Source organism: Rana temporaria, chromosome 1 (assembly GCF_905171775.1).
Source record: "Rana temporaria chromosome 1, aRanTem1.1, whole genome shotgun sequence".
NCBI lineage: Eukaryota > Metazoa > Chordata > Amphibia > Anura > Ranidae > Rana > Rana temporaria.
In genome coordinates, this window is record NC_053489.1 from 42,922,247 (window position 1) to 42,947,182 (window position 24,936).

General features: G+C 43.3%; 1 protein-coding gene across 1 annotated transcript in view; it reads left to right on the forward strand.

Moving 5' to 3' along the window:
- Positions 1–24,936, forward strand: part of DCC (DCC netrin 1 receptor) — an 833,538-nt gene that overhangs the window by 582,430 nt on the left and 226,172 nt on the right. Inside the window, exon 8 of the mRNA XM_040337108.1 lies at positions 14,192–14,348. Coding sequence (XP_040193042.1) covers positions 14,192–14,348 — 157 coding nt within the window. The remainder of the gene's footprint in view (positions 1–14,191; positions 14,349–24,936) is intronic.

Sequence of the window (24,936 nt, forward strand, 5' to 3'; positions counted from 1 at the left end):
TGAAAATATTTTATTCTATCTTTTCATGTGACAACACTGAAGAAATGACACTTTGCTACAATATAAAGTAGTGAGTGTACAGCTTGTATAACAGTGTACATTTACTGTTCCCTCAAAATAGCTTAATACACAGCCAATAATGTCTAAACCACTGGCAACAAAAGTGAGTACACCCCTAAGTAAAAATGTCCAAATTGGGCCCAAAGTATCAATATTTTGTGTGGCCACCATTTATTTTCCAGAAGTACCTTCACCAGAGCTTCACAGGTTGTCATGGAGTCCTCTTTCACTCCTCCATGACGACATCACGGAGCTGGTGGATGTTAGAGACCTTGTGCTCCTCCACCTTCTGTGTTGAGGAGCCTCACAGATGCTCAATAGGGTTTAGGTCTGGAGACATGCTTGGCCAGTCCATCACCTTTACCCTCAGCTTCTTTAGCAAGGCATTGGTCATCTTGGAGGTGTGTTTGGGGTTGTTATGTTGGAATACTGCCCTGCGGCCCAGTCTCCAAAGGAAGGGGATCATGCTCTGCTTCAGTATGTCACAGTACATGTTGGCATTCATGGTTCCCTCAATGATCTGTAGCTCCCCAGTGCCGGCAGCACAAATGCAGCCCCAGACCATGACAGTAATCCATGTCCTTAGTCTGCTTGTCTTCAGCAAACTGTTTGCGGGCTTTCTTGTGCATCATCTTTTGAAGAGCCTTTCTTCTGGGACGACAGCCATGCAGACTAATTTGATGCATAATTTGTATGGTCTGAACACTGACAGGTTGACCCCCCCGCCCCTTCAACCTCTGCAGCAATGCTGGCAGCACTCATACGTCTATTTCCCAAAGACAACCTCTGGATATGACGCTGAGCACGTGCACTCAACTTCTTTGGTTGACCATGGCGAGGCCTGTTCTGAGTGAAACCTGTCCTGGTAAACCGCTGTATGGTGTTGGCCACCTTTCTGCAGCTCAGTTTCAGGGTCTTGCCAATCTTCTTATAGCCTAGGCCATCTTCATGTAGAGCAACAATTCTTTTTTTTCAGATCCTCAGAATTTTTTTTGCCATGAGGTGCCATGTTGAACTTCCAGTTTTCACTTAGGGGTGTACTTACTTTTGGTTGCCAACAGTTTAGACATTAATGGCTGTACCTTGAGTTATTTTAAGGGGGCCAGCACATTTACACTGTTATACAAGATGTACACCCGCTACTTTACATTGTAGCAACATTTAATTTCTTCACATGAAAAGATATAATAAAATATTTGCAAAAATGTGAGGGGTGTACGATTTTGTCTGCTCCAATTTTTATAAATTTCCTTCATAGTGTTTTACAACATCTGTGGAGTGTCTAAACCACTTTTAGGGGAGTATCTTCATCCCGTACATACACTATATTGTCAGAAGTATTGGGACGTCTGCCTTTACATGCACATGAACTTTAATGGCATCCCAGTCTTAGTCTGTAGGGTTCAATATTGAGTTGGCCCACCCTTTGCAGGTATAACAGCTTCAACTCTTCTGGGAAGGCTTTCCACAAGGTTTAGGAGTGTGTCTATGGGAATGTTTGACCATTCTTCCAGAAGCACATTTGTGAGGTCAGGCACTGATATTTTGGTGCGCAGTCATGTTGGAACAGGAAGGTGCCGTCCCTAAACTGTACCCACAAAGTTGAGAGCGTGAAATTGTCCAAAATATCTTGCTGACGCCTTAGAAGTTCCCTTCATTTGAACTAAGGGGCCAAGCCCAACCCTTGAAAAACAACCCCACACCATAATCCCCCCTCCACCAAATGATTTGGACCAGTGCACAAAGCAAGGTCCATAAAGACATGGATGAGCGAGTTTGGGTTGGAGGAACTTGACTGGCATGCACAGAGTCCTGACCTCAACCTGATAAAACACCTGTGGGATGAATTAGAGCCGAGACTGCGAGCCAGGCCTTCTCGTCCACCATTAGTACCTGACCTCACAAACGCGTTTCTGGATGAATGGTCAAACATCTCCATAGACAAATTCCTAAACCTTATGGACAGCCTTCCCAGAAGAGTTGAAGCTGATATAGCTGCAAAGGGTGGGATAACTCAATATTGAACCTTACCGACTATGGGCCAGATCCAGAGAGAATTGGATCCGCACAGCGTATCAGAGATACGCTACGCCGCCGTACCTTACCTGGCGGAATTTCGAATCCTCAACGATTTTGCGCCGTAAGTTACGGCGGCGTAGTGTATTTCTGGCGGCGGAATTCAAGTCGGCGATCAGGGGGCGGGTTTCATTTAAATGAAGCGCTTCCCCGCATGCATCGTCCAGAAATTTCCCGCCGTGCTTTGCGCGAAATGACGTTGCAACAACGTTATTTTTTTAACTTAGACGTGAGTTACGTCCATCCCTATTCACGGACGACTTCCGCAAAAAAAAAATGTTGACGCGGGAACGACGGCCATACTTAACATGGCAAGTTTATCTATACGCCGCAAAATACCAGCTTTAACTATACGCCGTAAAAAGCCGACTACAGACGACGTTAGAAAATGCGACGGCCGCACGTACGTTCGTGGATCATCGTAAATCGCTAATTTGCATACCCGACGCGGAAAACAACGCAAACTCCACCCAGCAGGCGCCAAAGTATTGCATCTAAGATTCGAAGGCGTACAAAGACGTACACCTGTTGGATCATACCCAAATGCCGTCGTATCTTGGTTTGAGGATTCAAACTAAAGATACGACGCAGGAAATTTGAAAGTACGCCGACGTATCAGTAGATACACCGGCGTACTCGCTCTGTGGATCTACCCCTAAGACTGGGATGCCATTAGTTCATGTGCGTGTAAAGGCATTAGAGAATAGATATAGACAGAAAATAACTTTCCTGGGATTTTAGGGTACTACATTTATAGGTAACTTTTAACCCAAAAAATTGAATTTATATTAATAAACTCTCAAAGCTATAAGGAAACGGCTAGTACAAGTAGAATATCCTAATGCTATTGCACCCCCTCTAGGTATAGCCCCACCTTAGAAGATAAGAGTCATAAAAGATATCCAACTTTCTTGATGTAATCAATTTATAGGACTGTGATGGAAGCTCTTGATGCATTTTGTAGGCGTTAAAAAGTCTGCTTCTCTGAGGAGAAGTAGGGGGTAACAAGTTATAACATTTAAGTGAACAATTAACATCATATATACAGTATTTAGAATGTAGTAATCATAGTTTGCTGGGAAGCATAAGTACACTTACAATTAATATAGCAATATGAGAGCAGAGCAGTCATGGAGTTTTACATCTACTTTAAAGTACTGAGGGGAAATGATCGCTTGTTATGTGCTGATGAAGAGGTCAGAAGACTTTTCATACTAAGCACTACCTCCATGGTGACTATATATATCATCATTCACCCATAAATAGCAAGATGTGACTGAACAGATGAAGGCCCGGATTCACAAAGCACTTACGCCGATGTATCTCAAGATACGCCGACGTAAGTACAAATGTGCGCCGTTGTATCTATGCGCCGACCCACATACTAAGATATGCCTAAAAATAGGCTTCCTACAACCGACGTAACTTGTCTACGCCGTCGTATCGTGGGCGCATATTTACGCTGGGCGCATTTGCCGCTCCCATTGATTTTCTATGCACATATGCAAATGAGGGAGATACGCCGATTCACGAACGTACTTGCGCCCGGCGCATAATATACGTGGTTTGCGTAAGTCGTATGTCCGGCGTAAAGTTATTCCACATATAGGAGGCGCAACCCATGCTAAGGTATGGACCAGGGAACACAGCCGTCGTATTTTACGTCGTTTACGTAGTACGTGAATATGACTAGGCGTAGGTTACGTTCACGTCGTAGGCAGTGATTCGACGTATCTTAGGCAGTTGTTTCGACGTGATTCTGAGCATGCGCACTGGGATGTGGCCACGGGACGGCGCATGCGCCGTTCATTTTAAGTATTTCTATGGCGCTTGGCCCATCATTTGCATGGGGTCACGCCTCATTAGCATGGCTCACGCCCACTTCCACCTACGCCGGCTTACGCAGAGGAAACCCAGCGTATCTTTAAGAGCGAGTGGGAGCAAGTGCTTTGTGAATCCAGTGCTTGCCTCTGTGTGCTGCGTCGGCGTAGCGTATATTAGATACGCTACGGCGGCATAAATATGCGCCGATGTATTTGAATCCGGGCCATAGAGCACAAGTATTCAGAAATGGTCAGAATCATTATTATTACACAATCTTGAATGCTTTATATGGATGCCTTTGTTGTGACAGAGAGGGAGTGTGAATGTGGGTACATACACAGTGGCACGGCTACTACCCTAGAAGCCCATGCAGCTACTATGGGGGCCCGAGGGGATAGAGATGAGCCCGGTTAGTATCAGGAGGGGTGTCCATTGGGGTCCAGGGTCACCATCCCTTACTTGCCTTGCGTGGGGCATGCAGTGCTTCTTTCATGCCTAGTACACACAATCGGTTTTCCCGACGGTCAACAGACCGCCGGGAAAACCGAGGGAAAAACCAAGAACCGGCTCGGTACCTTTCCCCTGTACACACGGATGGTTTTCCTGACAGGAAAACTGCCAGGAGAACATTGGTTGGGAAACCCGGCCGTGTGTGTGTGCTCCCTTGCAGTGAACCTGGGGCAGGTTTTTGAACAATCAACCTCTGCCTTGACCATTCAATGGTGAATGGATCAATGTGTGGGTGCTACCCATGTGGATATAAATGTGGGGTATGTTCTAAACCCTCATTAAAAGTGAAGTAGTAGCTTGGAGAAGCTACAAAACGTCTTCAACAATACAGAACAAGCCCAGTTAAATGGGACCAACTACTACTAGATATATCATAACCTGGGAAATGTGAACCTTCACAGACATAATTAGAGTGTTTTTTGTTTCTGTAGGGATGGGACCCCCATAAAAAAAGTTTTCTATGGAGCCCTGTGATTTCTGATTACGTCCCTGCACACGCATGTGCCAAGCAGCGGGCTCAAGCAATGTACCGGTAGCCCTTTAATGTGGAATTGGCACCAAGCTGGCTTCAGATGCTAAATTCTTCAAATGAAAAAGAGGATTATTTTTAGCTGAATGAAACAAACATAAACTGCATCAGAGCATTATTTCGGGGATGTGATTTCCTCTTTTGAATTTGCATAAATTAGCATGCCAGTGATTGTTTTGTAATGGTTGTCAGTTTGGACAAGTGGCTGTTTACTGTTGTTCCAGAATTCAGTAGTACACAAAGCCTATTGCATACACGTTTGGAAAGCATTATACAATGCTGTTCTGCGAAGAATAAACAGGAAATTGACTGCTTTTCACAACTGGTCTTCATAAATAAACGCCTAGTGAACCAAGGCTAGGAATTTAGGCCGCTGTTCTTTAAACGTCGCTAGGGCAGAAAATAGCATTGTCTATATTATAAGACATTGTGGCTGTGATTTACTAAAGCATTTGCAACACTTTTCTAATGTTATTGTCTCACTAGAAAGGACTGCGTCCTTTCATAAAAGCCTTCTGACAATGTTGGTCATAATTTCAATGCGTGCTACGAATTAAGGTACTTCTTATTTGCAATACTTTCCTAATGTGTTTTGAAGCAAGTGTAAACTAGCCGTTAATTTGTGTTGAAGCCGAAGCAAGTGGAAATGAGCCCTAAGTGTGCTGACTAGGGATGAGCTCCGGCGTGTTCGCACACTCCACATGCAGAGCCCGCCAGGAAGTCGGCGCTGCGCTAATCAAAGGCAGCGAGACATTTCCCGGTCTCTGCAGCTGCGCATCGGGACAATGTCTCCCTGCCTATGATTAGTGCAGCGCCGTGTCGACTTCCTGGCGGGCTCTGCACGTGGAGTGTGCAAACAGGCCGGAGCTCATCCCTAGTGCTGGCCATGGTAATCATGATACCGTGGTCAGTTTACTTGCCTCTGTCAGCCAACAGTCTCTTCCCTCCCTCCCTGTCTGTCAGCTCAGGAGTCTGTGTGTGAGCCATCTCCTCCCCGCCCCTCCCGCCGCTATACCTGTAAAATCACTAATCCCAAATCCGGCATGCCCATGTGTTACAGAAGAATATACTGAGCAGTATTTGTGTTTTAAAAACTGGCGTATAAGACTACATTTTACACTTAAAAAAACTGGCCAAAAAGCGGGGGGTCGTCTTATAGGCCGGGTCAGCTGCTCAGATGCCTGCTGGATGTGCGGTAATACTGTATGTAGCTTCGGATACATACATTATATACCGCTTAGCCAATCCCGGTGAGCGTTGTATTCAAATGAATACAGAGCCTGCTTGGATTGGCTTTGAGAGTCAGAGAGGCGTGGGATGATAATGTTACAGCCTCTGCCAATCCAATCAGGCTTTGTATTCATTAATAATACATCGCTCGCCGTGATTGGCTCCAGCTCCAGCAAGAATGAAGAAGAATATGGCTTCAAGAGGGAAGAAATATGAAGCGTCGGAAGCCACGGAAGGGTCGGCTTATACGATGAGTACAGGCAAAAAATCTTTAAAAAAATGTAAAATTAGGGGGTCGTCTTATATGCTCGGTCGTCTTAGGCGGCATACACACGGTCGAACATGTCCGCTGAAACTGGTCCGCGGACCAGTTTCCGCGGACATGTCCGACCGTGTGTACGGCCTAGCGGACAGGTTTCCAGCGGACAAAAGTTTCTTAGCAAGCTAAGAAAGTTGTCCGCTGGAAACATGTTTGTCGCACATGTCCGATGGTTAGTACACCTAATCAGACATATCCGCTGGTTATGACGTGTAACCAGCGTCCTGAAATCCCGCGCATGCGTCAAATTGATTCAACGCATGCGTGGAAGCATTGCACTTCCATGTTTGAGAACGTCGGTGTCTTCTACGTCACCGCGTTCTCTGTCCGCGGGGATTTTGGTCTGATGGTGTGTACACACATCAGACCAAAAGCTCCCAGGAGACATGTCCGATGAAAACGGTCCGCGGACCGTTTTCATCGGACATGTCTCCTCGTGTGTACGGGGCCTTATACACCAGCAAATACGGTACCTTATTTCAGAGCACTGTTGTGTGCTCACGTGACCTACCACTGCTGCTCTTCTTCTCTCCTCTTGGCCGTAGTTCTCTAATTGGGGAAGGAGAGCGTCAGGATGTCACGTGAGCGCACAGCGACGCTCTGAAATAAGGTATTTCGCTGCATAATTAAAAAAAAACACATACACTGCACAGTATATCTTTGTGTAACAGAGGGGATTCTGGGAGTTGTGAGTACAGTAGTGACTTTACACCACTTTAATGTGCCTTGTTAGACTTATTTCCACATAAAACATTCAAATAATCATAAAGGTATAAATCTATAAATATTTTACAAAAAACGCATAATAGTAACAATTGGAGTAGGAGCCAATTACCCCACCAGCATGTCTTTGGAGTGTGGGAGGAAACCAGAGTAACCAACGGAAACCCACGCAGGCACAGGGAGAACACGATAACTCCATGCAGATAGTAACAGGGACAACGGGGCCGCAAGGCAGAAGTGCCTTTATGAATACCAATTCAAAACGATCTATTAAAAAGTATATACTGTATTTTCTGGCGTATAAGACTACCTTTTACACTTAAAAAAACTGGCCAAAAATCAGGGGTCGTCTTATACGCCGGGTCAACTGCTCGGATGCCTGCTGGATGTGCGGTAATACTGTATGTAGCTTCGGCTACATACAGTATATTCCTCTTAGCCAATCCCAGTGAGCGATGTATTCAAATGAATACGGAGCGTGCTCGTATTGGAGTAACAACCTCTGCCAATCCGAGCAGGCTACATACAGTAGCCTGCTTGGATTGGCTTTGAGAGTCAGAGAGGCGTGGGCTGATGATGTTACAGCCTCTGCCAATCCAAGCAGGCTTTGTATTCATTGATAGAATACATCGCTCGCCGTGATTGGCTCCAGCTCCAGCAAGAAGGAAGAAGAAAATGGCTCCAGAAGGAAGAAATATGAAGCGTCGGAAGGGGGGTTGTCTTATGAATGAATGAATGAATGAATGACTTGTATAGCGCTACTCATGCGAACTGAATCGCCTCTGGGCGCTTTTTCCAGCCAGAGTCTGCTTGGCTGGTGCAGTCATTTTACCCCGTAGGATCGTGACACGCTTGGGACACACAGTCATACACACACATATACATATATATATACTGGGCCAAGTACAGGCAAAAAATCTTTAAAAACAACTGTAAAATTAGGGGGTCGTCTTATACGCCCAGTCACCTTATACGCCGGCAAATACGGTATATTTTTATATTGAAGTTAAATAGATAATTAGATTTTTTGGTTTATCATTTGTCACATATAAAAAAAATAAAATAAAAAAACATCTTGGCAATGGCATTTTAAATGGGTAGATATCGATGTTCTGAATTTTGCCATGTTTCCTCATAGCTGTGTGTGGATAATTACAGGCATATTGTATCCCACAAGAGCCTCAACCACCCCTCAATATAATATAATAAGCACACCGTCTACATCTTTCATCAACATTGAGTTGGTGCTTTTTCCATGACAACCGATAAGTGATATGTCGCCATGGTAATGGTTTGCATGTCTAGGCCGTGCAAGGTAAGGTTTAATGATTGCTAATTCCTAGATTAAGCTTTGCAAATGAACCAGCCTGAGACAAGTGGCAGAAATTGCAGGAGTTGGTTCAGCCAAAGCGTGTTAGAAAGGGAATCTGCAATTATGATATGGTTCAAATGGTTGTGAAGTTCTCCGATTTCAATGCAGGGCAGGCCTCTTTATGTAAACGGCTGTCTAAAGAGGGCTTTGGTCTAGTCCAGGGGTAGGCAACCTGGGTCCCTCCAGCTGTTGCAGAACTACAAGTCTCATCATTCCTCTGGGAGTAATTGTAACTTCCAACCTTGCAATGCCTCATGGGAAATGTAGTTCTACAACAGCTGGGGGGCCCCGGGTTGCCTGCCCCTGGTCTAGTCTGTAAGGAAACTGGGGCATAGATAAAAACATAGCGTCTCCCCGCAGGGGAATGGCTTGCATGATGGGGGCAAGCTTACTGAGGAGGAACAGGAAGTGGGAAATTCAGACAAAGGAAAAAAAAACATTTAGAAGGGAAATCTAAGGAAAAAGGTAAGTGAACCAACAATGCACTGGCCTAACCACTTGCCGACTGCCGCACGCCGATTTACGTTGACAGAATGGCACGGGCAGGCAGATTGGTGCACAGGTACGTCCCTTTAAATCTGACGCCCGCCGCGTGCTTTGCAAGTGCGGCCACGGGTCCTGGGTACTCGATGTTCCCGCGATTACGGTTGGCAAGGGCAGAACAGGGGAATGCCTTTGTAAACAAGGCATTCCCCTAGTCTGCCTAGTGACACCAAAATGACACCAAAATGGTCCGGGGCTGAAGAGATTAAAGGAACCTATTTCGAAAAATAAAAAACGAAACTCTACAACCTCTTTAAAATCAGAAAGAATGATTATAATTTTTAATATTATTACTACTACTACTACTACAGATAAATAATTTACACCTTTAAATACATGGTGTGGTTTTTGTTTAATACTTTACACTTGTAGGCACCACCTTTACTTTGAAGGTGTAATAATAACCTATTAGAATGTTGAAACAGTTGAAAGGTTGACAATCTCAATAAGTTGGAGTTAACATGGACATACAGTAAAACCTTGGTTTGAGAGCGTTTTGCAAGACAAGCAAAATTTTTTTAAAAATTTGACTTGATATACAAGCAATTGTCTTGATATACAAGTAGCACCATGTCACAACTAAATGTTGTACCTTCATTAAGTGTAATCATATTACTACACTAATGCCCCGTACACACGATCAGAAATTCCAACAGCAAAAGTCTGATGTGAGCTTTTGAACGGAAATTTTGACCGTGTAGGCTCCATCGGACTTTTGCTGTCGGAATTTCCTCTAGCAAAAGATTGAGAGCTGGTTCTCAAATTTTCAGACGGAAAAAATTCCTATCGGTAAATCTGAAGCAATTCAGACGTGCAAAATTCCGGCCCATGCTCGGAAACAATTTGATGCATGCTCGAAAGCATTGAACTTAATTTTCTTGGCTCGTCGTAGTGTTGTACATCACCGCGTTCTTGACAGTCGAAAATTCAGAGAACTTTTGTGTGACTGTGTGTATGCAAGCCAAGCTTGAGAGGAATTCTGTCACAAAAACCATCCAAGATTTTTCCGACGAAAATCAGATCGTGTGTACGCGGCATTAGAGGCGCCTCTCTTCTCTTTTATACTCTGGAGCTCCTGCTGGATTTTGCTTCTAATCCCCTTGTGAAGGCTTCCATTTGTGGATGGGCATTTTATGGTTACACAACTTATCACATTGCTATAATCTTTTTATATCGATTATAAACTGAAGGACTTATGTATAAATGGTTGTGGAACGAATCATGTGAGTTTCCATTATTTCTTATGGGGAAATTCGCTTTGATATAAGAGTGCTTTGGATTACAGGCATGTTTCTGGAAGTAATTATGCTCGCAATCCAAGGTTTTACTGTATTTCATTTAATGTTTTGTATCTATCTATAATATAAATTAAAATTACCTGTTGGTAACAAATATTATGTGTAAAAGATTGAATTGAGAAAGAAATAGTTCCTAAAAGAATAAGAGGAAAGAAAATAATAAGAAGAAGAATAAGAAGAAGAAGAAATAAGAGTATGAGGGTAGGGAAGACATCAGGGTTCCAGAGGCAAATATTTTTATAGACTGTGATGAAATGCTTCTCCAAATTTTTGACACATGTCTGGTTTAGATCTATCTATCTATCTATCTATCTATCTATCTATCTATCTATCTATCTGTCTGTCTGTCTGTCTGTCTGTCTGTCTGTCTGTCTGTCTGTCTATCTATCTATCTATCTATCTCAAATCTATCTCTCTCAAATCTATCTATCTATCTATCTATCTATCTATCTATCTATCTATCTATCTATCTATCTATCTATCTATCTATCTATCTATCTATTGGAGAGCCATTAAGTTCACCCACCTCAAGCTCTGTTGGCGAGCCAGTGAGTGCAAATATACATATACATATACATATATATATATATATATATATATATATATATATATATATATATATATATATATGAGAGAGAGAGAGAGAGAAATAACAAAGGGTACTTGATGGACCCCTTGGTCTTTTTCTCTGTCACTTTTCTATTTCTAAAAATAAAGTGAGTCTGAAAGCTGTTATTAGCTGGTGTTTATTGCTGTAATTATCTTTAAAGGGGAATCGTTATCAGAGATAATATAACCTCATTGGATTGTTAGATGATAAGTAGTAGCTGTGCAGAATGAGACAGGTGTTAAGTGGCAGCACTGGAGCTGAGCTGCTGGCAGCCTGGCAGGACCATTCCCTGCTCTTTCTGGATCTGGGAACGCGGAATGAATGGAATGACTCTAATGCCGCGTACACACGTTAATTTTTCGGCATGTAAAAAACAACGTTTTTAAAAAATGTCATTCAAAATGATCGTGTGTGGGCTTAACATCATGTTTCGGGTTCTGAAAAACGACAATTTTTTTTCCGAACATGCTGCATTTTTTAACAAGGTTTTAAACTATGTAGTTTTTCGGGTTGGAGCGTTCTGGTAAAACTACCGTTCGTAATGGAGTAAGCACATTCATCATGCTGTAACAGACAGAAAAGCGCGAATCGTCTTTTACTAACACAAAATCGGCTAAAGCAGCCCAAAGGGTGGAACTTCCCCTTTATAGTGCCGTTGTACGTGTTGTACGTCACTGCGCTTTGCTAGAGCATTTTTTTTTACAATCGCGTTTTAATGATGAAGTTGGAAAAAACTTTGTTTTTTCTAGAGGCTGAAAAACGTTGTTTTTTACATGCCGAAAAATGATCGTGTGTACACGGCATTAGGACAGTTGCATGGTGAGCAAATTCTTTATCGCTAGAGACACTAACACTGTAATAACGGCTACTAAATATAAATTGTATGGAAGGTTATGTAAGGCTGGGTTCATATATGAGCACACAGCGGCTCACAGCAGGAGTCTGGTGCGGCTCCGTTCACCATTTATTATAGGATGTTTTCAGAAAACGCATGTTTGGGCTATTACTGAAATATTTACCTTAAATATATTTTTGTCACATCTTTTATATTTTATTTACTTTCTATCTAATAATGTGATTGTTCAGTTTTCCCACAAAGCTTCTTTATTGGTCACATGGTGTCAAAGATGAGGGTCATTGCTCAGTCAGACCCACTGGTTAGCCCTCCCAAGCATCTTCAGCAGAGACATTGGTCACATGATTTGATCCAGAACAGGAATCCTCCTTTTCTTGGCATTGTTGAGTAGCTGTGATCCCAGACTAGCTATTGTTTTCACAGCAACATAGAAACTTAACTTTGAGCGCCTTGGTACACACCTATAATATGATACAAATGTATATTCTATATGGAAGTTTCTGTGAGCCACACTCTACTAGAGCCTTTCTCAAACGTTTTAACATGGAGAAACCCTTGAAATCATTTTTGGGTCTTAGGGAACCCCTGCTGATAATTACTCTAGGTACAGCTCATGAGAGGTTAGCATGACAGTAAGTTAGAAATAAGAATAAATAAAAAAATTATATTTGTGGTGTAATTACCATATTTATAACCTACATATGCTACGTATGCTACATACAACAAAATAATTTTCAGCGAATATACACTACCTGCGTTCGTACATTACGTAGCACCAGGACATCTCCGGCACAAAATATGCAGCGCGTTTACGCTGTTCAGGTGAATGGGTTCATGTGTATGAGTTCTTACATTACTGGTCAGTACAGTACATCTTACACTGGTGATCAGTGGGAAAGGTGCCATCTTCCACTGGTGGTAAGTGGGAGAAGAGTCCCATTACACTGGTGGTAAGTGGGAGAAGGATCCCATTACATTAGTGGTAAGTGGGAGAAGGGTCCTATTACACTGGTGGCAAGTGGGCATAATGCTCCCCTCAGACTCTCACAAAGAGAGAGTCAACAACTGTTTATTGCTTCAGGAACTCCTAGCAACCGCTGGTGGTTTGTGGAGATCTCTCTTACATTGATAGCCATTGTAGACGGACCCCCTTACATTTGGTGCCACTGAGAGTAGTTCTGCCTTCTATTGGTGGTCAATGGTAGGCTGGTCCCATTTTTTACTGGTGGGAAGTGGAAAGAATGCAGATGGTAAAGATTGCTAATTGCTTAGGGACCCTCAAGCAACCTTTGGTGGTCTGTGGAGAAGTGCCCCCTTACATTGGAGAAAGACTGTTTACATTGGTTGTCTAAGTGAGAAGGGACACCTTCTACAGGTGTCTATAGAGAAGTGCCTACTTTTACTGGTAGCTACTCGAAAAGTACCCCCTTCCTTGGTTGTCACTGGATAAAGAGTTGTCTTCTACTGATAGCCAATGGAGGAAGGGTCCCAATATGCTGGTGGTAAGTAGAACGAATGCCCCCCTTACAGATAGCTAAAGATTGTTAAATGTTCAGGGACCCCCCAGCAATCTGTGGATAAGTGCCCCCTTACATTGGTAGCCAGTAGAGAAGGCCACCGTTTAGTGGTGGTCAGTGGGAGAAGAATCTCACCACACTGTTGATAAATGGAAAGAATGCTCCTCTTGCAGATAGGTAAAAATATTGGAATCTGTGATTACTTATCTGAGAGTCAGAATTTGCTCATTGCTCAGGGAACCTCTGAAGGAACCAGGGAACCTTGGCTGATAAAGTCTGCTCTAGTGCATTATGTGTGACTGCTGGCTACAATTAGCTTGAGTTTATGATGTGCCATATACCTAGATACTGTTGCATGCACAGATCACCCAAGGCAGTAAGCAACCCTAAAAAAGTGGGCTAGGTCTGAAGGAAGCAAAGCATGAATATGACAAAACGTTGGTAAAAATACTTCACTACAACTGGGAAATGATTGTCATAGGTTGTGAAATCTTGCACAAATTGTATGCTATTGATCTCCTCCAGAAATGTTTTTGCTTTCATTGACAAGTATGAAGCTCTTTTTGTCACATATGTCTTTAATTTATATATTTATTCCTGCTCCACATCGCTTGGCCCTTTGTGTTTATGAATAAATTAGCTTCTCCCCCCACATTTTACCCTTCTGAGTTCCTGACCTCTGTGTTGCCCACTTCTCTGACTGAATCCACCCGTTCCCCCGCAGCTGTTCCCAGCTCCAGTGTCCTCCCCTCTGCTCCCCGCGATGTGGCCCCTGTCTTGGTCTCTAGCCGATTTGTACGTCTCAGCTGGCGACCCCCTGTGGACACGAGAGGGAATATACAAGCCTACACCGTCTACTACTCCAAGGACGGAGCACACAGGTAAGCTTGTGTAACTGAGTGTTTGTATTGGATCATTAGAAAGTAATGCAAAATTCCAACTTCAGCCAAAACTTTAAATTTTTGTTTGGATAGAATGGGTTTTTATTGTCGTCTGTGTCTTTGTTTTGGAAAGTGATGGGAAATCTCATCAACTGGGTTAAAAACAAATTTTTAGTTGAGCAAGGAAGGGTTAGAATATCAGATAGTTCTTTCATTTCTATCTGTAGTTTTCTGTCCTGGTGACAAGGACACTCTCCATTTGGTGTACAAGGGACATTGCCTGGACAGTCCAACATTTTGGCCCTCTGTCCTGCCAATGCTTTGTCCTAAGCTATGTCCTGGGATCACAGCATCAAGCTTATCGGAGTTACTGTTTAGAAAGGCTTTCATCTTGGGGATCTGGTCCGCTAGTGGGCAGGTCTGGGTGGGACCAACCTGTAAGTAGACATGAAGAGCATTCCCTTCAAAGACGAATTTTGAGAAGGGCCAATTTGTAGAGTGGGTGTGATTTGTGCAAGTGGGTAAATGAAATGCAGATCATGGGGGGGTAACAGTGTCCCAGAATCCAGGACTATGGCCTCGTACACACGACCGTTTTCCTCGATAGAATCCATCAAGAAACTTGGTGGGAGAGCTTTTTTGCCGAGGAAATCGGTCGTGTGTACGTTTTTCATCGAGGAAACCGTTGAGGAACTCGACGAGGAAAAAAGAGAACAAGTTTTCTTTTTCCTCAACGGGAGTCTCAATTTCCTCGTCGTGTTCCTCGTTGGGCTGGTTTTCGGCGAGAAACGCGAGCGTGTGTATGCTAAGAAACCCGCGCATGCTCAGAATAAAGTATGAGACGGGAGCGCACCTTAGGTAAAAGTAGCATTTGTAATGGAGATAACACATTTTTCACGCTGTAACAGACTGAAAAGTGCAAATCGTCTCTTACCAAACTTTTACTTAACACGCAGTAACATGAGATTAGCAAAAGGGTTGTGCCAGTGGAATCGAACTTCCCCTGCCATTGTATGTGTTGTACGTTACCACATTTGAGAACGAGGAGATTTTGTCTTGACCGTGTACGCAAAGCAAGCTTGTCGAGTTCCTCGACAATTCTAACAAGAAACTCGTCGAGGAAAACGATGTGTCTTTTCCGACGAGTTCCTCGGTCGTGTGTACGAGGCCTCTGAGGATAATATGTATGGTCACAGGCACAGGTAGTGAGGGAATATCTCCCTATTAGGTTTACAGACAGAAATAAAACCCAAGAGAAATGTTATTGATTCCACGCTCTATCAAAAAAAAAAAATTGGCTGGAGTTAGGCTATAAAGGACACATTCTATGTCACATTTGTTGTAAAGTAATTTTGCATGCGACTTTCATATTTTTGCTTGCTTGGTGTTCCATATATTTATTTTATTTTTATTATTGCATTATATTTATAAATTTGTAAATACTTCCATTAGTGGTATCTGTGTTTCCGTGATTAACATGTTTGTTGAGATAAAATGACTTGGCCTTCTACAGTCGGGTCATGCCTGACGTACCAACTTGTATTAAAACACATAAGAAAATGATTCCGGATGGCTGCACTGCCAAAACGTTTTTTGGAACTCTACTTTAAAGTGAAACTGTCAATTTAATAAATATCCAGATGAAGGTTTCCTGCGAGGGAAGAGGTTGTATACTCACCTCCCTGGTGCCTGTGTCTACTATCTCCCCTCCATTTAAATGCTTCAGTTGGCATTCAACGCTTTCTGGAGCTTGGATGCCTGTCCTCCCCATATCCTGTGCTTTGAGGTTCCTTTCTTCCAAACGCCTACGCAACTGCTGCTTAGTCCTGTGGTGACATTGGGTTTGGAGCAGTGGCGGTCAAGTTTCATGGGGACTCTGATGTCACCAAAGGACCAAAGATATTCTGTGAGTATACTTCTAAAGAAAACTGTCAGAGACTGCAACATAACATGGCCAGAGACTGTACACCTGCTACATTTTGATGGTCATAGACTGCAGAAATGCAGAAAGTGATGGTTGGAAATGCAGACACATGACAAGACATAGACTGGAAGATGATCACAGATCATGGATGTGGAACAGGACATGGTCAGTGACTGTAGACATACAACAAGAGACGCTCAGAGACTGCATGCATGCCACAGGAGATGATCAGAGACTGTAGACATGCAACAAGAGACGCTCAGAGACTGCAGGCATGCCACAGGAGATGATCAGAGACTGTAGACATACAACAAGAGACGCTCAGAGACTGCAAGCATGCCACAGGAGATGATCAGAGACTGTAGACATGCAACAAAAGATGGTCAGAGACTGCAGACTTTAAACAGGAGATGGTCAGACCGTTCTCATCGGATGGACTGATCGTGTGTACGAGGCCTAAAGGGTCACTAAAGGAAAACATTTTTTTTGCTGAAATGACTGTTTACTGGGTATAGAGACATAATAGTTAACTGATTCCTTTTAAAAACGATTAAAAAATAGATAAAAACCAATCATATAATGTACCTTCAGTTTAGTTTAGTTTTTGCTGTTGTTTCCTGGTTCTCTGATGTACAGAGCCAGGGAGCCAATCGAGGGCAGTGAAGGTTTTGCAAAACAAAACTGGATTGGTGCGGAGGGGTTTTAGACACACAGTAATCACACCTCCTTGATTAGTCACCACAGTGAGAAATCTCCCCAGTACTGTGGTGATCAGGAAACAGACAATCAGGAAGTGTCCAGAACAGAGGAATTACAGCAACATCAAAGCAAAAACGAACAATGAGGACATGAAACCAGGACTGCAGTAAGGTAAAGGAAGCTATTTAGCTAAAAAAAAAAAGTTCCTTTAGTGACCCTTTAACCTGCCTGGCGGTATCCCCGAGCGTGACTCGGGGTGGGTTTTTTATGTTGCGATCGGTAACCCCGAGTCACGCTCGGGGTAAACTATGCAGAGCCTGCAGCGTGCGCTGGCTTACCTTGTCCTGGATCCAGCGATGTCACCGCGCTGTGTGAGCGAGCGGGACCTCGCTCGATTCACACAGCGTCCTCCTGTGCCGCCGATCTCCGTTCCCTGCAACGTTACGACGCACAGGAGCGGAGAACGGCGCCAAATTCAAAAAAGTAAACAAACACATTACATACAGTATACTGTAATCTTATAGATTACAGTACTGTATGTAAAAAATACACCCCCCCCCCCCCTTGTCCCTAGTGGTCTGCCCAATGCCCTACATGTCATTTTATATAATAAAAACCTTTCTTTCTCCCTGCAAACTGTAGATTGTCCATAGCAACCAAAAGTGTCCCTTTATGTCAAAAATGGTTTTAGAGCAGCTAGAAAACAGCGATAATAAATTATAATCACTTGCAGAATTGTGCGATAGCGATTTGTGGGGAAATTCGTCAAAAAAAAAAAATGACAGCGACAATTCTGCAACTGAGAAAATTTCAGTGATTTTGATTTGATTACATTATTGAATAATTTTTATTAGAATTATATTATTATTTGTTATAATTATTTATAATTATTTATTATATTATAATTTATAATTTTGTTTTTTAAAAAATGTCATACCCGGGATGCCTATTAGATTCTTGTTTGGTCAGATTTAAGTGAGTTATTCCTAAAAATTACAGGCCTACAGTACAAAACACCAAATTTCCTTGCAAATAATTGTACCGCTTTTGGTACGTAATTCCAGACAGAATCATACCGCCAGGGAGGTTAAGGCTTACCGGTAGGTGCTTGCAATATCTCCTTAACCTACATGGTTAAGGAGATATTTGCAGAAAATCGGGCACCGATGTCTACGCAGCATTCACACCGTAGACAATGGCGCAGGCGCACTGAGCGTGCTGGGTCTGGAATGTGAAAATGCCGGAAAGTACTGGAAACTCGCTCATGCGCGTGGATCGTGTAACGTTATCGCCGCTCTGGCCAGTCACAGTGCCGGAGTGGCGATACCTGGAAGTCTCTCCAGGTATCATGGCGGCAGCGGAGGAGAAGAACGAGGGTCACTGCGGAGGCTTCGATCTAACGTAAGTAATTCATAATGAGCTAGTATGCTATGCCTTTTTTTATGTGTTTTTGGGTATACAACCACTTTAAGCTGACATGGTTGCTTTAACCAGACAAAGATAAAGAATGTTTTTTTTTGTTTTCCCTTCTTTTTTAATTATCTTCTTGGAATGGAATCTCAAAAAAAAAAAAAAAAAAAACCTTAGTTATATTATTCAACCCATAAAACTATTTCTCTGTGTGTGTGGAAAAGATAGCGTTTGTTTGTTTGTTCCGGAAATGAACTGAAAAAATGTATTTCAAATCTCGGGCAGTGTTATTGCCCGGAGCCACTGCTAATCTTAGAAAAACGCTAATTAGATTTTTTTCCCCCCCCCTTTTATTATGGTCTTTCAGTAATTAGTCTAACTTGTCAGATATTTGCAGATGGAACATTGTAAATGAGTCAGCATTCTCCAGCAGAAACAGTATAGCTTTCAGAAAGGATCTGACATGCAAGGACTATAGAAAATAAAATGCAACTTGCTCGTAATGCAGTATTCCAGATATTTATGATCGCTGTAAGACTGGTGCAGGCTTCTAGGAGGCGAAGAGAACACAAGTACTTTTCCATTTACTAAAAAAGAACTTCGGGCACAATACAAAAGTTAGCAATAAAGGAGCCAATCGAGCTATTGCGTCTGCAGTTTTTGCCGCCTATGGAAGAAAACTCTAATATCCTTCCTTGTATTTCAGTCTGCCGTAACCCCCCAAAGACCTGCATAGTGGTGTCCAGACCAGCTTGTACTGCTCAGCAGCAGTGTAGTCTGTAAAGAGGTCTTGGGGAGCGCTGTGCTATCTGCTTCACAAAACTGGCTGAGCAAAGTTTTCATAGTTATCGCTTTTTAACCACTTAAGACCCGGACCTTTAGGCAGGTAAAGGAACAGGACAGTTTTTGCGATTCGGCACTGCGTCGCTTTAACTGACAATTGCGCGGTCGTGCGACGTGGCTCCCAAACAAAATTGGCGTCCTTTTTTCCCCACAAATAGAGCTTTCTTTTGATCACCTTTTTTTATTTTTTGCACTATAAACAAAAATAGGGCGACAATTTTGAACAAAATGCAATATTTTTTACTTTTTGCTATAATAAATATCCCCCAAAAAAAATTTTTTTTCCTCAGTTTAGGCCGATACATATTCTTCTACCTATTTTGGTAAAAAAAATCACAATAATCGTTTATCGGTTGGTTTGCGCAAAATTTATAGTGTTTACAAAATAGGGGATAGTTTTATTGCATTTTTATTACATTTTTTTATTTACTACTAATTGCGGCGATCAGCGATTTTTTTTGTGACTGCGACATTATGGTGGACACTTCGGACAATTTTGACACATTTTTGGGACCATTGTCATTTTCACAGCAACAAATGCATTAAAAATGCATTGTTTACTGTGAAAATGACAATTGCAGTTTGGGAGTTAACCACTAGGGGGCGCTGAAGGGGTTATGTGTGACCTCATCTGTGTTTATAACTGTAGGGGGGCGGGGCTGGACGTGCGATGTAATTGATCGTGTTTCCCTATATCAGGGAACACACGATCAATGACAGCGCCACAGTGACCGATCGCGGGACTCCAGCGGCGATCAAGTCTGCGGGTCCCATGGCCGCGGTCACGGAGCTTTGGACTGGGTCGCGGGCGCGCGCCCGCGACCCACGGCTGGGCACTTAAAGAGGATGTACCTGTACGTGCTTTTGCCCAGCCGTGCCATTCTGCCGACGTATATCTGCAGGAGGCGGTCCTTAAGTGGTTAACAGTGGGGTTTATTTTATTTATTTTTTTACGAAAAGCAAATCCACTTTGCACTACAAGGGCAAAGTGCACTTGATATTACACCAAGGGGGACATGCAAGGAAAATAAAAAACAGCATTAGCTTGCACATGATTGGATAATAAAATCAGCAGAGCTTCCCCTCATTTCAGATCTACCCCTCAGATTTACACCGACTGCACTTTCAAGTGCACTTTCAGTGCAATTTCCAGTGCACTTTGCACTTGTAGTTTGCACTTGTAGTGCAAAATGGATTTGCCTTTTGTAAATAATTTTTATCAGCTGTTATGTTCAACTTTAAAATGAACCTGTGCCTGGACTATGCACATTAAGGCCCCATTCACACCTGAGCGTAGCGTTTTTGAGCGTTTTTCTGGCGTTTTGTCGTGCGTATTCGTGAGTATTTGCACACAGCGTTGTTCGACGTTTTTGAACTTCGTTGTTTTTTATTTTAGCCAATAGGAAAAATTATCATCTCTTTCATCATTTGTTGCTGTGTTTGTAGATTATTTTTATCTACTTCCCGGGTGAATATTCTATTTCACAGAACAGATTAAAGCGACAAAACGCCCGTAGAAATGCTCGTTGTCTCGCTAGACGCTTGAATCGATCGTTTCCATTAGTTTCTATGGGAATACAAACGTTCAAAAACGCCCAAATCAACCCAATACGTGCAAAGGGTCCAGAACTTGTTTGAGCTTCAGGCGTTCGGCTTCTGGCGTTTTGGAGTGGAGATGTGAACCATCTCCATTGAGAATAATGAATTTTTTCCCCTCTAGCGTTTTATAGCTTCAGGCTACAAAATGCTTAGGTGTTAATGGGCCCTAAAGGCTTTACATATATACAGTACAGTAAAAGCATATTCATCTCTGTAGCCATAGGCATTGTGGAGAAATGTATCTTCAAAGTTTATAACAGAGACACAAAAATCTTTTTATTTCCCTTACTAATTTCTACCAATAGAAGCATTTTGCTGCTGTTAAAGCGGTAGTTCACCCTCCTTCACCTCATTATTCCATTACTTTCGGCATCGTAGCGCGAGCTACGGTATGCCGGTCTTAAATTTTTAATCCCCGTACTCACTGTGCTATTGTTGATTGAAGAATCCGACTCCCGCGGGGAATGGGCGTGCCTATGGAGAGGGAGGATGATTGACGGCCGGCTCTGGCACGTCACGCTCCCCGAAGACAGCCGGAGTAGGTCTCGGCTATTCACAGCGCCTGCGCACAGGCTATGCGCAGGCGCCGTGAATAGCCAAGCCTATTTCGGCTATTTCCGGAGAAGCGTGACGTGCCAGGGCCGGCCGTCAATCACCTTCTCTCACCATAGGAACGCCCATTCCCCGGATTCTTCAATCAACGGTAGCACAGTGAGTACGGGGATTAAAAATTTAGGACCGGCATACCGTAGCTCGCGCTACGATGCCGAAAGTAATGGAATAATAAAAAAAAACATTTTTTTTTTTTTTTAACAGGGTGAACCCCCGCTTTAAGTTCAACTTTAAAGTGAACCTGTGCCTGGACTATGCATATTAAAGGGGTTGAAGTCAGAAGATTTGTTATCTTAATGCATTCTATGCAAAAAAGCTCTGCCACCAAGTTTCTTGATGGATTCTGTCGAGGAAAACGGTCATGTGTACGAGGCCTAATTTACAACATTTTATAACAGAAACAAAGAAAAACATATTTTTTTTTCCAAATTTTCTGTCTTTTTTTATTTGTTTAGCAAAAAATATAAACCCCAGTGGTGATCAAATACCACCAAAAGAAAGCAAACAAAATGATAAAAATGTTGTTTGGGTACAGTATAGCATGACCGCGCAATTGTAATTTAAAATGCGACAGCGCTGAAAGCTGAAAATCGGCCTGGGCAGGAAGCGGGAAACAGGGCGGGTATTGAATTGGTAAGGCCCCGTACACACGAGAGGATCGATCCGCTGGAATTGATCCGCGGACCGGTTCCAGCGGATAGATCCCCTGGTGTGTACGATCCAGCGGATCTGTTTCCGCGGATTTTTGTCCCCGGGGATGGATTTCCAGCGGATCAAAATTTCTTGACATGCTAAGAAATCGATCCGCTGGAATCCAGTCCAACGTATTGATCCGCTGGTCTGTACAGACTCACCGGATCAATCCGTCCGAATCCATCCCCCGCATGCGTCGTAATGATTCGACGCATGCGTGGAAGTCCATATATCACAGCGTCGCGCACGTCGCCGCGTCATCATCGCGGCGACGGCGCGACACGTCACCGCGGACGGAATTCCGCGGGGATTTTGATCTCATGGTTAGTACAACCATGAGATCAAAATCCGCCAGAGGATTTATCCGCGGAAACGGTCCCCCGGACCGTTTCCGCGGATAAATCCTCTCGCGTGTACCCGGCCTTAGACTTGTGTGCAAAAACTCAAAAATGGCTCTGGCAGCGAAAAGGTATTGACCTGCAATACCTGAGTGTTGGGAAGGTGCCATTCACAAAAATTGGCACTGTAGTGCACCAACACATGTAACGTGTGTTTCTGCATGTTACTACACATTATTGCAGTGTGGTGGTGTGAATAGGCCCTTGGGGAGTAGTTATTGGAGCCTGTGTCCCGACTGGATAATGTTCTGGTGACAGATCTATAAATTTGGGGTTTTCCCATCAGTTTTTGTCTCTGTGACAGTGGTCACCGGGACAAATATAGAGAGAGAGTGAATCTGCCCAATAAAAACCTTCCAAAGGTCCAACCCCTTACCACTTTAACCAAAAACGAAAAAAAAAGTTTGCATTTAGTTGCAATTTGATCTTTTGTTGCTTATTTATCATGACTCTAATATATTGTAATATAGAAATTCTTAATGCACATACAGCTGTGTTGTCTTGCTGGTTAGATGAATGCATATACATGTTTATACATAATTATAAATAAATTCATTGTTATCCTAATAATTCCATAGTTCTATTCAATCCACATAACGTGTTTCGCATTCAGCTGTGACACCAGTAATTCTCCTATCCGGTCAGTCTCTGCTGGTTACAAGCTTTAATGAGAGGATTTATGCAAGCACCATCCAAAGCCTGTGCATGAATTTCCCTAATATGTTTATCCATTCTGCCCTAGTGATGTTAAGGAATAACGCCGGTATAATTAAAACGAAAGGCGTTGTTTTTAAATGAGTTGCTGATGGAATCATTAAATCAGTTTATTTACATATTTCATTCACTTGTTTATAGAGCTCCTAAACTTTTTAAACTTAAGATTAAGAAGAGCTGATCACATCAGATTTGGTCCTGAAGAAGCTCACTGTTCACTTTCCCAGCTACCAGGGCATTGGTGCTTCAGCAGGAGGAGGGACGCAAAAAAAGGGCAGGACCTGTAATCTATGTTGCTAAATTAGTTGACAGCTCACAGGGTTCGAGGGATCTACTTTGGCCTTTTTTTCTTGAGTGGCCTACTTTGGCCTTTCACCTTAGATGCTAAAGGGCATTGTCTTGGCACTGCCTACCACACTGTCATGCACACATGACACCTACCAGTGTCTTTTATAATTGTGTGAGCAAATATATGATGGAAGGGGAGTAAAGAACAATTAGAGTGAGGAAGATAAGAGAGGTCATGAGAGGAGGAGAGCAGATGAGAAGGAAGAGAGAATAAAATTAGAGGGTTGGAGGTAATTAGAATAGAGAAGGAAAGTAGGGATTGGTTAGACGCAAGGAGAGGACATGAGGGTAGAGGTGGGGAAAAGTGTACAGGAGGTGAAAAAACAAAAGAGGGGATTTCATGGGAGAAGAGAAGTGATTAAAAGAGAAGAGGAAAGGAAAGGGAGAGGACTTCCAGGAAGAGATGGAGGGGGGGGGGGGCCTTGGAGAGGAGAGAAATGGGGGGGGGGCGCAATGATGGTGTAGGTGAGGAGAGGAATACAGAGGGAAGACAAAAGAACAGGTAAAGATGCTTCAAGAGGGGAGGACAAAAAAGAATAATGCCGCGTACACACAATCAGGCTCTTGTCCGGCCAAATCACATCGGAATTCCAACGGAAAATAGAACATGTTCTATATCTAAACTCTGATGGAATTCATCTGAATTTTAGATGAAAAAACTCTGATGGGGCTACACACGATCGGAAAATCTGATGGACTTTTTCCATCGGAAATTCCGATCGCGTGTACAGGGCATAAGAGGGGAAATGATGAGAAAGATGGGTAAGGGGAAGGCATGGGGAGTAAGGGGCAGAAGAAGAGAGTAAAAGGAGTGAAGAGCAAGGGAGGAGAGGACAGGAATGAAGGAGAGATGAGGGCAACAGGAGTGGAGGGAAGTGAATAGGAGGAAAGGACAGGTGGGAAAGGGAGGAATGGAAAACAGAGGAGTGGTGGTCAAGGGCAGAGAGAACAGGAACTGAAGAGAGGGCAAGGGTGAAAAATATAGGAGAGGAGTGGAAGGAAGAGCATGAGAGGAGAGCACATGAGTGAAGGACAGGGGAGGCCAAGGGAGGGAGGGACATAAGTAGAGATTAGGGGAGGGGAGCAGAGAACAGAAATGAAGGGGAGAGGAGCAGTGGCGGAAGGGACAGGAGTGGAGTGTAGGGGAGGGAAGCAGAGGACAGAAATGAAGAAGGGAGGAGCAGTGGAGAAAAGAGACAGGAATGGAGTGTAGGGGAGGAAAGCAGAGGACAGAAATGAAGGGGAGAGGAGCAGTGGAGGAAGGGACAGGAGTGGAGAGTAGAAGAGGGGAGCAGAGGACAGAAATGAAGGGGAGAGGAGCAGTGGCGGAAGGGACAGGAGTGGAGTG